This window comes from Bactrocera dorsalis, chromosome 3 (assembly GCF_023373825.1).
Source record: "Bactrocera dorsalis isolate Fly_Bdor chromosome 3, ASM2337382v1, whole genome shotgun sequence".
Taxonomy (NCBI): Eukaryota; Metazoa; Arthropoda; class Insecta; order Diptera; family Tephritidae; genus Bactrocera; species Bactrocera dorsalis.
This window is the reverse complement of record NC_064305.1, coordinates 60,057,298-60,070,011: the sequence shown is the minus strand read 5'-3', so window position 1 is coordinate 60,070,011 and position 12,714 is coordinate 60,057,298. Positions and strand designations below refer to the sequence as shown.

Sequence of the window (12,714 nt, the reverse complement as noted above, 5' to 3'; positions counted from 1 at the left end):
ATTTAATTCAAGATAATTTGTTCTTAAATTAGCGATTGTAATTTTGATAGTGTCTTATCGTTAGTTAGTTAGTTCTTATCGTTAGTCCTTGTCATAAATGTCTTTTGAATGAATACTTTAAAAAATTTTTAAAACATAATTCTTCTTGTACGATTTTCATTGTGTGAAATTTTATAATATTGTTACAAAAAGTAGTATTAAGTTTTATTTGTATTGCTATATGCATCCCTGATTATGAACAATAGCTGTAGGTATATGGAATAGCATTTGCCTTGTTGTAGACATCTGGCGCCGCACTGTCTGCTTGTCTAGTTAAACAATTGCTGAGTCTGGCGCCGCGACTGTCTGCTTGCGTCTGGCGCCGTATAGCCGTATGTTCTGGTAATTTCCAGACGCGATATTCTAGAAGGACACGTCGGCATCAGCGAGAAGTGCGTGGCTATAGCCGTATGTTCTGGTAATTTCCAGACGCGATATTCTAGAAGGACACGTCGGCATCAGCGAGAAGTGCGTGGCTATATAAGCCGTGGCAGCGCCAACGTAATCAATCAGTGCTAAGAGTAAACTGCTATAGTGTAGACGAGTTGTGAAATAAAGAGTTGTCGAATTAAATTAAACAGTGTTGATTTTATTTGTCAATCCAGAGATACGAACCTAACAAAGTGAACTAGCAAAGAGTAAATTCGTAACAATATTCTTAATTTTACAATAAAGAATTAATCGATTTTTTACCAATCGCTTTATTTTCTACTAAAAGTTCCCCAGCGTTACCTGGGCCAAACAGTTATCTTTGGATGTAGTTTTGAGTTTTTTTCCAGATGATACAACACCGAGTTTTGCGGGTACCACATTTTATTTATTTCATCATTCAGAGATGTTTTTACACTTGAATGGAAATAAATATGTCGATAACAAATATTAAAATATCTATAACATCGTCAAAAACCATAGTTATCAATAAAAATGAAAATATATGTTGACTTTGTTTCATAATATTTACGAAATTTATGTAAAATTTATTCATTTTTAACTTTTTCGTGTTTGAGTTGCTTACAAAATATAAAAATACGACAATCGATTAATATCTATGATGATCTCTATTCAGTATATTCAAAATGACAGACAAGAGCTCTTTTTAGTTTTGTGACCGGCTAACTACCAGGTCTCAATATTTTGAGACTAACGCTAGAGACTGTTTAGTGAATAGTAACTAGTCTCAAATTGAGACTTTGCCTCAAAATGTCTCAAATAGAGACTAGAGACTGGTTACAGAATCCCGCTATAAAATTGGTGTGCAAATTCTTCGAAATTCCTATTGGGTTTTGAATTTTTTGCAACACTGTGCCGGTTTATTTTCATTCAATTTGAGCGACAAATTATGCAGAGAACTTGTACAGTATTTCCTGCAAAATACCTCGCGGTTTTATAAACAACACAATTATTTACATTATTTAATTGTAATTAAGCAAAAAACGTTTCAATAAATAAACATCAACAAAAAGTTAAAAGTTTTCTTCTAACAAATTGTGCTCAAATGGCGTGCAAAGTCTTTTGGGTACTGTTTGCCATTGTGGCTCTAAGCAGTGCGGTAGCATCAACAAAGTTGAATTATCCTCGCGTGCTACTGCCGATATTTAACCAAATATCAGTAAATTTTACATTGGAAGTGATTGAAAAAGGATGTTTTAAATGGTAAATTGCGTTAAGTTGTTTCATATAGTTGGCGCCAGAAATGCGCCAAATCTAACCTCAACTGGCAATAATTTCGCGCACAGCTGCTCCACGCCGAACTGTTATATTAATAACATACATTTTTCAGGACATCATCACGGCAAGATTTAATACTTATCACCCCATTATATGAAGATGTAGAAAGTGAATGCTCATATCGTGCAACAGTGACAGTGTTAACACGTGAACGTCGACATAATGCAGCCATTGTATTGGCGGAGGATCTTACTACTGGCGAATCGCTGCGTTGCGATGTCATACTTGATGTTATCGACAAATTGGGTGTGCGCACAACCACCCGACAACTGTTTCTTGAAGAAGCGCCGGAAACCTTCGAATTGCGTGCCGAAGACTCTCAAGGCAATGAGTTTACTTCTTTGGAAGGAATTGAATTTAGCTGGGTAATCTCTTCCTTGGGCGGACGTAGTGGAAGTAAAAATTTTGCACCAGCTTTAAGGTTCTTAACATTTGGCGAAAGCCCTTACCATGCGGTACCACCGGCTTTAGAAAAATTCGAGGCACAACGTATGAAAGGTTACATGGTGTTGCTGGAGGGTATCAACACGGGCACTGCTAAGGTATGCTATACCAATATATGTAATTAATACTTTTGTCACATTCATTGCCAATTTTTCTAGGTAACCATAAGCATACCTCACCCCGAGTACAGTCATGTGCCAAAAATGGAAGTTTATATTAATGTGCTTGCTAATATCATACTCGAACCATCGGATGTACATTTGCTATCTGGTGATAAAATTAATTTCCGCATACTACAGTTGAAAAAGGGCAAGCTTCAAGAGATTTCGTTAAATGATCAATATTTTCTGGAAATTGAAAATACTAATGTGGCTACAATAAAAGGCACCAGCATAACTGCTTTAAAGCTTGGCACAACAACCGTGGTTTTGCGTGATCGCAATGCGCCCATTGACGAGGAAAACAGTAATTTAGATAGCGCGATTGTGAAAGCTTCAACACCTAGTGCTCGCGTGACGGTTGCTGAGCCCGTACGTTTGGGCCTTAGCCTATTGCCGCACAACAATTGGATAACAGTAGAGGGAGAGAAGCATGAAATAGCGCTGGATTTGTACACACGGTATAATTGTGTTTATTTTTATACCCTGAAAAGGGCTTATGCTCGAAATAAAAAGATAAAGATCTTGTGAACTTCGGTGCAGCCGAAGTTAAAATTTTTTCCTGTGTTTAAAACAGTTTTTGTATTTCATTTTTACTCTTTTAGCGATGACAAAAAGATCACATTGGGCTCACAATATGCCATGCAATCGGAATTCGATGAGGTGCTCTTTTATATAATACAGAAAAATAAAAATGGTAGTCGCATATATGGTGAAGCGATACGTCAGGGCATTTCGCCAGTCTATGGTTACTTTAAAGAGGTATATGTTTTTAGTTTTTTTAACTTAATTTATTTTAAACTCCTGTTCATTTTTACAGCTGACTGCCCAAGCAGAGTTGCAAATACATAGTGAACTGCTGCTTTCACCCAGTAAAGTGGTGCTACCTTTCGATCCAAATGTGTCCAAAGTGCAAAAAATACAATTCCACGCACGAGGTGGCGATGGACTATACACCTGGCATTCGCAAAACCAACGCACTCTACATATCTCACAAACTGGCCTTGCCACCACGGTTATACGTCACACAGATGGTAAGCGTACGCAAACGGACACGCTGGAAGAAGGCACTTTACTCGCCACACATGCCAGCATTAAGGTGGCACTTTCGAAGAATCCGAAAATAACACGCCAAGCGGATGTGTATTTTGTGCCGCCCTTTAAATTGGAAATCATCCAATATAACTTTGAAACTGCGCTGAAAGATTATGTGCGTCTGCATGTAGCCGTGTATGCAAACGTAAATCAAACGCTTGTGCCCTACACACGTTGCGAAAATCTCGTCTTCGATTTTGAGTTTTCCAACAAGATCTTCCAAGTGGACACGAATGAGCAGACCACGCAAATGTTCAATGACGCCTGCCAAGTTGTGCATCTACGCAGTACTGCTGTTGGCTTAACTAATTTGCGCATATCTTACAAATTCCAAGATCGTGTACTCAAAGATGAGGTGACCCTAAGTGTGTTCGAACCGCTTGCAGTGTTAAATCCAAGCGCTAATGAAGTTGTATTGCCAATTGGTGCGTCACGTAACGTAATCTATGAGAATGGTCCACAAAAAATGTTTACTTTGGAAAGTGACTTAACCAAATCGGTGGAATACGATAGTGCCGTCGCTCAGGTTAGCGAAATGAACTACGACACCCAAGAGCCCTTGCATGTCTTCAATGTGATGTGCCTGAAAATTGGCAAAACCACATTAAGTTTCAATATACACAACGCTTTAAGCAACTCCAATTTCCAACCGTATATTTCGAACTTTGTCACTACAATACACTGTGTGAAGCCACGTTTCCTCAATCTGTATGCTACCGAACAGTTGCGTACTTCGTGTCCAATGGAGGTGAAAAATTCATTGTTGCACATAAAAGAGCGCGATGACAAGTTCGAAATCGAAATTGAGGTGCAAGATTCGAAAAATCGCAAATTGATGAATATCACTTCGTTGTTTATTGACTGGGAATTTAACGCCGGCGACGAACGCTACCAAAAGGACGCCATAATGCATTATCGTCGTACCGAAGAAGAACTGTATGAGGGTGTGCGCTTGCCTGCACGTGATGTGCTTATCACCACTATAGCGAATGTGGCACAAAATTTCCGTATCAAAGGCATAGTAACGCGTTATGATGCAACGGTACTGAAAAAACATAACATTTATCCCGAAGAACCAAATTTCGCTGTGAAGAATGTAAGTTTTAATGTTTTTGTAGCACCGGTATTATTTGTTGTTAATTAAAATATTTTTCAGGCCAAGACAGGTGAGATGTATACACCAGTTATAGAGAACGAAATACGCTTTATGGCTGTGAACAGCACACTTTTCCCCAGCGATCATGTGAGCATTTTTATGGCCAAGAATCGACGCGAACGCATACAAATTACTCAGGGCAGTGGATTCTACGATTTTGAGTTATATGACCAAAACGTTGTAAGTGTGGAATATGACGCCAAGGAGAAGGAGCTTGTCATTACACCGTTGCGTGTGGGACATGTGAGTAAATTATGTTTATTGTTTTTTACTCTGAACAGGGTATATGAAGTGTGCTACGCAGTTCGTAACACAGAAGGAAATGTCGAGGCCTTATAAAAAAATATATTTATGTATGTATATATATATGATCAGCATGACGAGCTGAGTCGTTTATTATCCGTGTCCGGCCGTCTGTATTTACGCGAACTAGTCCCTTTGTTTTTGAGATATCGATCTGAAATTTTGCACATGCCCTTTCCTTCCCAAGCGGCAGCTTATTTGTCGGAACTGGCGATATCGGAGAACTATAACATATAGCTGCCATACAAACTGAGCTATGACAATCATGTCATTGTATAGAAAACTTTTTTATTTAACAAGATATTGTCATAGAATTTGGCATACCATATTTTCCAAGGTTTATTTTTTAGTTTTTATTTTTTAAATATTTTTTCTTATTTTTTTTAATTTTTTTTATTTTTTTTTAATTTTTTTTTATTATTTTTTTTTATTATTTTTTTTTAATTTTTTTTATTATTTTTTTTTTAATTTTTATTATTATTTTTTTTTTTTAATTTTTTATTTTATTTTTTTTTTAATTCTTTTTATTATTTTTTTTTTATTACATATTTTTTTATTATTTTTTTTAAATTTTTTTTTTAATTTTATTTATTATTTTTTTAATATTCTGATTTTTACACTTAATTAATATGCATGATGTTGTTGCTTTTTACAGGCTCGTCTCGAGGTTATCGATCGTTGTCTAATGACCGAACCAGCGCATCTCTCAATATCGGTTGTTACGATCGGCTCAATTCGCGTTGAAGCACCCGATCGTGTTGAGCGCACAAAATCCATCGAAGCCATCGTCAAGCTTTACGACTCCAATGACAATTTGTTGCAAATCGATCCCTTCAACTTGCATATGTACGAATTGTCCGAGGAGATATTTAATGCGGATATACTCAGTGTAAGCTTGGGCGAGCAACACGATCTGCAGATAGGCGAAGTCAAGTAAATTTGTGTAACAAATAATTAAAAAGCAGGCACTTTAAACATATTTATTATCCCACACCTTTAGATACATCATAACGGGCAATAACCTTGGTGAGACGAAAATTGTCTTTACAGCCGGCAGTGAAGATTTGAAGGTTGGCAGTGAACCAGTCAATGTGCAGGTACATACGCAGACATTTTCACTTTCCTCCACTCATTAACATACATTGCTGTTTCCTTTTGCACTTTTCTCATCAACATCATTCACAGGTATTCCCACCACTACGGCTTTATCCACGCAATTCCACACTGGTAGTGGGTTCCAGTCTACAAATTTACTACCACGGTGGACCACAACCGGATGTCAACATTGTCTATTATGTGCATGACAGAAAAGTTATTTGTAAGTTTGTGCACCCCTGTCCGTACTTGACTTTTATGCATGCATTTGTTACATGCCATAATCTATGACCTTATCACTTAACAATTGCAGCAATGGAGTCGGCTATTGTTACGGCGCATAAGCTGGGCACAACCAAAATCACCGGTAAATGCATTATGACAAATCCCGGAAATGGCAAAGAAGTGGTCATATCCGCTGACACAGTGGAAGTGCATGTCGTACCGTTTGTGAATATACAAGTGAAGACACCGTTAGTGCGCATACGTAGCGGCGCAGTGATGCCGGCCGCTGTGTGGGGTTAGTAGCCATGCATACATATGTATGCCTTTCCTCCTCCTTTCTATACATATATACATATGTATATAATATAGGAAATATTTATTCCCATTGGGCATTGTCTGCCCAGTAGATAAGCGTTGCTAATGTACTCGTATGTGTGCATATAAATGTAAATAATTGCAGGTGTGCCTGATCTCTCGCCCATGGTGTTGGGCACTTTGGAGAATATGCGTGTGACTTGGGCAACAAATCAACCGGATGTGGTGGACATTTACAATGTATTTGCGGATTCAGGTACGTAAATGGGAATAAAGTGCATATAACTGTATATGCATGCATGTATGTAGGTGTGCCTAAAATGCTTTCGCATGCATTTGTTGTTCAAGGTGTTTAGTAACATCCTTGGCAATTGCAAGTAAAGTGGTGCGAATATTTCGATACGACATCTTTTTGGAAAGCTACAAATGATGTTCACAAAATATTCGCAGAAAATCATTGATGTTTTCTGATGAGCCTGCTTGATAGAGCTTGCGTTCAGGCACAGATACGAAACTGACAATTTTATGCAAAAAATAAATCTACTAGCCTTGGCAAGTTGTTATTAAAACTAATTTTCCGCTCTTTTGCTATTTAGGCGTTGAATACGATACCACGGATCTGATATCAGTGCGTGTCAAAGCTTTAAATCCCGGAAAGGTTAAAATTCAAGCCACAGTCGAGTTATCAACCGGTCAGAAAATAACGAACTCGGTGGAAGTTGTCGGTAAGTGAAACATGCATACACACATATTGTATTAAATATTCGATTTTTATTGTAATTTCATTCAAATTTTTCATTATATTTTTATTTTATTTATTTATTTATTTTTTTAAATTGTGTTAAATTTTTTTTTGTAATTTATTTATTTTTAAATGCTTTTTTAATTATTTTTATTTTTTATTTTAATTATAATTTTTTTAAATTTAATTTTTTAAACTACTTTTTTATATATTTTTTTGTAATTTAGTTATTTTTAAATGATTTTTTAATTATTTTTATTTTTTATTTTAATTATAATTTTTTTAAATTTAATTTTTTAAACTACTTTTTTATATATTTTTTTAGTAATTTTCTTAAAATAAGTTAAAATAAGTTTTTTTTATTATTATTTTAACTAATGTTTTTTTTTAATTTATTTATTTAAAAATTTTTTAAACATTTTTTTTTAATTAAATAATTTTTAAATGATTGTTTTTATCATTTTTATTTTTTAATTTAATTATAATTTTTTTATTTATTTTGTTATTTCTTTATATACGTATGTATGTATATGTATGAATTAAAAAAAAAATTAAAAAAAAATTATAATAACATTAAAAAAATAATTAAAATAAAATTTATTAAAATTAAATTTTTTTTGTATATTTTTTAATTTATTTATTAAAAAAGTGTTTCAAATTCATTTTATTAATATAATTTTGATTTTATTGTATTACATTTTAATTAAAAATTATTTTAAATCTTTTTTTGAATTTTTTAAATTTATATAAATAGCTATTTAGTTTTAAATAATTTGTTCTAATATTTTTTTTACTTAATTTTTATTAAATTTTTTGAATACTTTCTTCTTATTATCTGAACTATTATTTTTTGTTTAATTTTTTCTTAACTTTTTCATTTATTTACTTAAAGTTTTTTTTTATTAAATTTTAATTTCATTATTTTAAAATTAATAATTTTTTAAATTACTGGTTTTGAATTTGTTCAATTTTTTATTTAGTTATTAAAATAATTTTTAATTAATTATTTTTCTTATTAAAATTTTAATTAATATTTTTTAGATATACTTTTTCTTATTTTTTTTTATTTAATATATATTTTTTAAATATATGAATTAAAAAAAACTTTTTGAGCAATTTACATTCTATTATTATTTTTTAATTACTTTTTAATAACATATTTTAAACAAATTTTTTCTTAATTAAGGTTTTTATTCTTTATTAAGATTAATTTTTTAAAATAAATTTCGTTTAAGGTTTTTTTAATTATTATTCTTTAATTAATTTTTCTTAATTTTTTAAATTTATTTTTAAATTTTTGATTAATTTTTGTAATTATTACTTTCTTTAATTTTTTTATTAAAACTTTTTTAAACATTTTACATTTAATAATTTTTTATTACCTTTTTTAATTATCAATTTTTTTTAAATTTATTTTTTCGTAATTTTTATTTTTTATATACATACATATGTATATGTTAATTTTATATATGTTAAATTTATTCAATACAAAAAAATTAGTTAATTTTTTAAATTAAATTTTAATTTAATTCTATATTTTTTTCTAATTAATACATTTTTCTATTACTGTTAATTACTGTTTTTTGCATTATTTTGTTTTTAATTATTTAATAAGTTCTAATTATTTTTCTTAATTATTTTTTCTTCAATTATTATTTTTTAACTTAAAAAAATATTTTGATTTTTAATATTTTTTTAACAATAACTTTTTTTAGTATTCAAGATATTGGAACTTGAGTCGCCCAAACACATAACAATGGACTGGATTTTAGTAGCGCCGCGCAGCACGCTACAACTGAAGGCCAATTTGGATGACGTTTTATACAAACTGGACAGCGATAGCACTGGCATAGTTAAGGTGTCCACCGACGGTGTTGTGCGCACACAGGATACGCTCGGACGCGATTTGATTATTGTAAGCCTTTTCAGTCTGTTGATTCTTATGTATTATGGAAATACTAACTTCAATTCGCTCCACTGTAGGCCAAAACGTTCGAACAAACCCTGCCAATCGGCGTTGAAGTGAAGAATATACAATATATTTTGGCTACCCTGGCCTACCCCACATCGCGCTTGAAGCAAAGCGAGGCAAAAATACCACGTGGCATGAATTTCGTATTGAAAATTTCGCTACACGACAATTTGGGCAATGAATTCTCGCACAATATTGAGGATGTCAATGGCTTGAAGTATGACTTGTCGCGCAAGGATATTGTGGACGTACAAATTGGCAGTAACCTCACAATTGCGGTGAGTTGAATTGCAAAATAGTCACATTATTATATAGCATGAGTTTTAATAACAGCTTTAGGAGTTTTTATTTATATAATAAGAGTTTTGCTACATTTTTCCACACACTTCGGCGTGACTTCGAAAGTTTTTTTTTCCACAAAGTTTATCGCCTGCTGGTCTTCTGGGCAATGTGGTCGTATGACAACACATATTTTGTTTATTTTATTTTTTTTAATTTTTGGTTTTTAATTTAAAATAATAATTTTTTTTGTTTTAAATTTTTTTCATATTTTTTTAAATTTTTTTTTTTAATTTTTTTTAATTTTTTGTTTTAAGTTTAAATTTTTTTTTTTAATTTAAAAAATTTTTTTTTTAATTTTTTAAATTTTTTTTTTAATTTTTTAAATTTTTTTTTTAATTTTTTAAATTTTAAAAAATTTTTTTTTTTAATTTTTTAAATTTTAAAAAAATTTTTTTTTTAATTTTTTAAAAAATTTTTTTTTTTTTATTTTTTTTTTAATTTTTTTTTTTAATTTTTTTTTTTAATTTTTTTTTTTAATTTTTTTTTTTTAATTTTTTTTTAAATTTTTTTTTTTTTTAATTTTTTGCCACGCTACTTTCCACTGGCCACAATGATGGACATTTCTGTGCCGCCAGTGTTAAGCTAGCAAAACTAAACTGCCATAAGCTCGAAACCGCCCACTGCATATTCGATTTGATGCGCTCGTAAATGACGTAGAAGAGAGTGTAGTAGACTGACAAGGCGGTGCCGCATACTTATTTAAATTTAAATGGCAAATTCTGCAAGTGTGCAACGTCAAATCCTAGCATTGAAATTTGTAGAGTTTTCTTTGTATGTGTGGGTTTAAATGTTCTTAAAGCCAAATAGAAGCAATGAATATGCAAACCCTGTGAGCAATGCAAACGTCTGCTTTTGATAGCAAATAGACATACATACAATGTATGTATCAAATTTTTAATGAAATATATAGCATTTTTAAATGTACCCTTACTTAAAGAAATAATATAAATTTCATTTTTATATATATCAAATATAAGACTAGTTTACAGTCATTTTACGACTGTGATGTTAGAGACTGTTTCCTACTAATGAAAATGGTAGTAAAAATTTCATAACGCTCAGGATTTTTTGTGTTTTGTCAAGAATGTAGGCGCCATTTACTAAAACGACAACCGTTCCCAAGACAGTCGATTCTAAGTATCAAGAATGGATCCGGATTTTTAACCGGACAAGGACTGTCAAATCGTCGTCATGCTACGAAATTACTTTAGGAATGTTTTCTATCGCTACAAAAACAACAACTATAATGTCAAAAATAGCTGTAACTTACCGATCCGGGCTTAGATCTCAATTCCGGTAAAGTAGAACCGGCCTTCAATAACTCTAAGATTCCCTAAGGTCCCTCAGACGACCGCGTTAATTGCCAAAGTACAGAGCCGCAAAAAAATCCTCAAGTCTCTAGCCAGCAGCACATGGGGAAAAGACAAAGTAACGTTGTTGAAAACATTCAAGGCAATCGGCTGGCCGGATTTTAACTATACCGCACCAATATGGTCGCTGGATGCACTGAAACGCAGACCATGAAGCTTTAGATATGCCAGAATACTGACCTCTGAACTATAACAGGATGCCTCTTGATGTCTTCTATCGAACATCTATACAGTGAGGCCTGTATGCTCCCAGTTAAAGAACTTACTGAACTCCTTTCCAAGCAGTTCTCCTGGGGTATTTTCGTGGAAACCATTCCTTCAGTCATCTGCTTGAAGCGGAACCGTTTCCTAGGTGTATAAAGAGGTCCTTCTTCAACTACATCGACTGCACAAGACAATAAGTCGACCAGACTTCGGATGCAACTAACTTCTGACATGTACTGACCGCCATTCACAGTGGAGCCATAAACACTTTCACCGTCTTCCTCTCAGTGAATGGCGTATTTGGAGTTAAATAACCACCCATTACAGATGAGTTGCCGCGAGAATCGAGAGTGACCCCTGTGTAGCTTTCCGTCGAAACGGCATGTTTCCTGGGTATACCTTTGGTTGACCTCGATGACAATTAATATGAACCTTACCACCCTAATGGGAACTAGAAAACTGTTACTATAACGACAACCGCCACAAAATAGCTTTAGGTCATGGAAAATTTTTGAACTCAAATTCGAAACCATGCCTCAAATAGCCCTCAAGACCTCTTAGCACATTAGTAGCCAATTTTTCTTTCAGATTTGTTGAGAGTGTAATTAAATTTTCTGCAACTAAAATTTTCCTACCGGGTTTATGTGCAGCTAAGAGGACATTTGCTCTATATGACAACGGCATCAAGTTAAACTGTAAATAAAAATGCACAACGTTTTGTCCTCTTGCGGAAATATTTGCAAAGTTTGAAGCCGTATAAGCAAAGCGTGGAATGCTTCAGCATTTTCCATACATACATGCAAGTCGCTTTTGGCTGAGTGTGACCGGGCTTGTTCTCATTTGCTGTGCAGTGCCCCAGCATAGTTCGCAGTCTGCATATCTATAGCTTTAACGTTGTTTATTCTCCGCTCAATTCTTTCTTTTTTTTGAAGTTTCCTTTTTTTCTGAAGCTTCCTCAGTCAGCCATGCAGCCACATGAGCGTGCAGAGAGCGTGTGCATGGCAGCATGGCCAAGTTTTTACATATATTTTCTCGATTTTATTTTGCCACATTTTTTTTTTACTAAAACTTTCCAACGCATTTCCCATATTTTTATGCAGAATTTTTATTTTTTAGTTTTCGGTTTAAACTTTATGCACTTTTCGTATGACTTCCACACATACATACTTTGTATGTGAATATACAACCATGTTTATATGTATGTTTGTGTATGGTATGATTTTTGTTATATAATTTTATTTGTTATTTATGTTGCTCTTTCTGCTTACATAGATAAATCTGCCGCGTGAAACAAACAACATGATTGCCATCAGCTTAAGGGATACGACTGGAGTTAAACATGCCGAGGATTACATCAAGCTGTCAGTGGCAGAATCGAAGAACACGTTTCCAACTAAGGTGAGTGCTGTTGCCTTAAGAGTTTTCTGTTCAGCTTTTTCTGCACTTTTAGTGTTAAGTTTGTGTGTATAGGTTAGGGCTATGCAGTTGCAGTGCACCTTTCATAAATTTTTGAGATTTAATAAGAA

General features: G+C 33.1%; 1 protein-coding gene across 1 annotated transcript in view; it reads left to right on the top strand.

Moving 5' to 3' along the window:
* Window positions 1–1,336: 1,336 nt before the first annotated feature.
* The window catches only part of LOC105221947 (nuclear pore membrane glycoprotein 210), a 112,978-nt gene continuing 101,600 nt past the window's right edge, over window positions 1,337–12,714 (top strand). Inside the window, exons 1-15 of the mRNA XM_049451708.1 lie at window positions 1,337–1,692; window positions 1,820–2,309; window positions 2,370–2,830; window positions 2,975–3,131; window positions 3,190–4,560; window positions 4,621–4,863; window positions 5,579–5,856; window positions 5,924–6,020; window positions 6,109–6,241; window positions 6,332–6,538; window positions 6,704–6,814; window positions 7,155–7,283; window positions 9,016–9,215; window positions 9,284–9,550; window positions 12,461–12,586. Coding sequence (XP_049307665.1) covers window positions 1,535–1,692; window positions 1,820–2,309; window positions 2,370–2,830; window positions 2,975–3,131; window positions 3,190–4,560; window positions 4,621–4,863; window positions 5,579–5,856; window positions 5,924–6,020; window positions 6,109–6,241; window positions 6,332–6,538; window positions 6,704–6,814; window positions 7,155–7,283; window positions 9,016–9,215; window positions 9,284–9,550; window positions 12,461–12,586 — 4,428 coding nt within the window. The 5' untranslated portion in view covers window positions 1,337–1,534. The remainder of the gene's footprint in view (window positions 1,693–1,819; window positions 2,310–2,369; window positions 2,831–2,974; window positions 3,132–3,189; window positions 4,561–4,620; window positions 4,864–5,578; window positions 5,857–5,923; window positions 6,021–6,108; window positions 6,242–6,331; window positions 6,539–6,703; window positions 6,815–7,154; window positions 7,284–9,015; window positions 9,216–9,283; window positions 9,551–12,460; window positions 12,587–12,714) is intronic.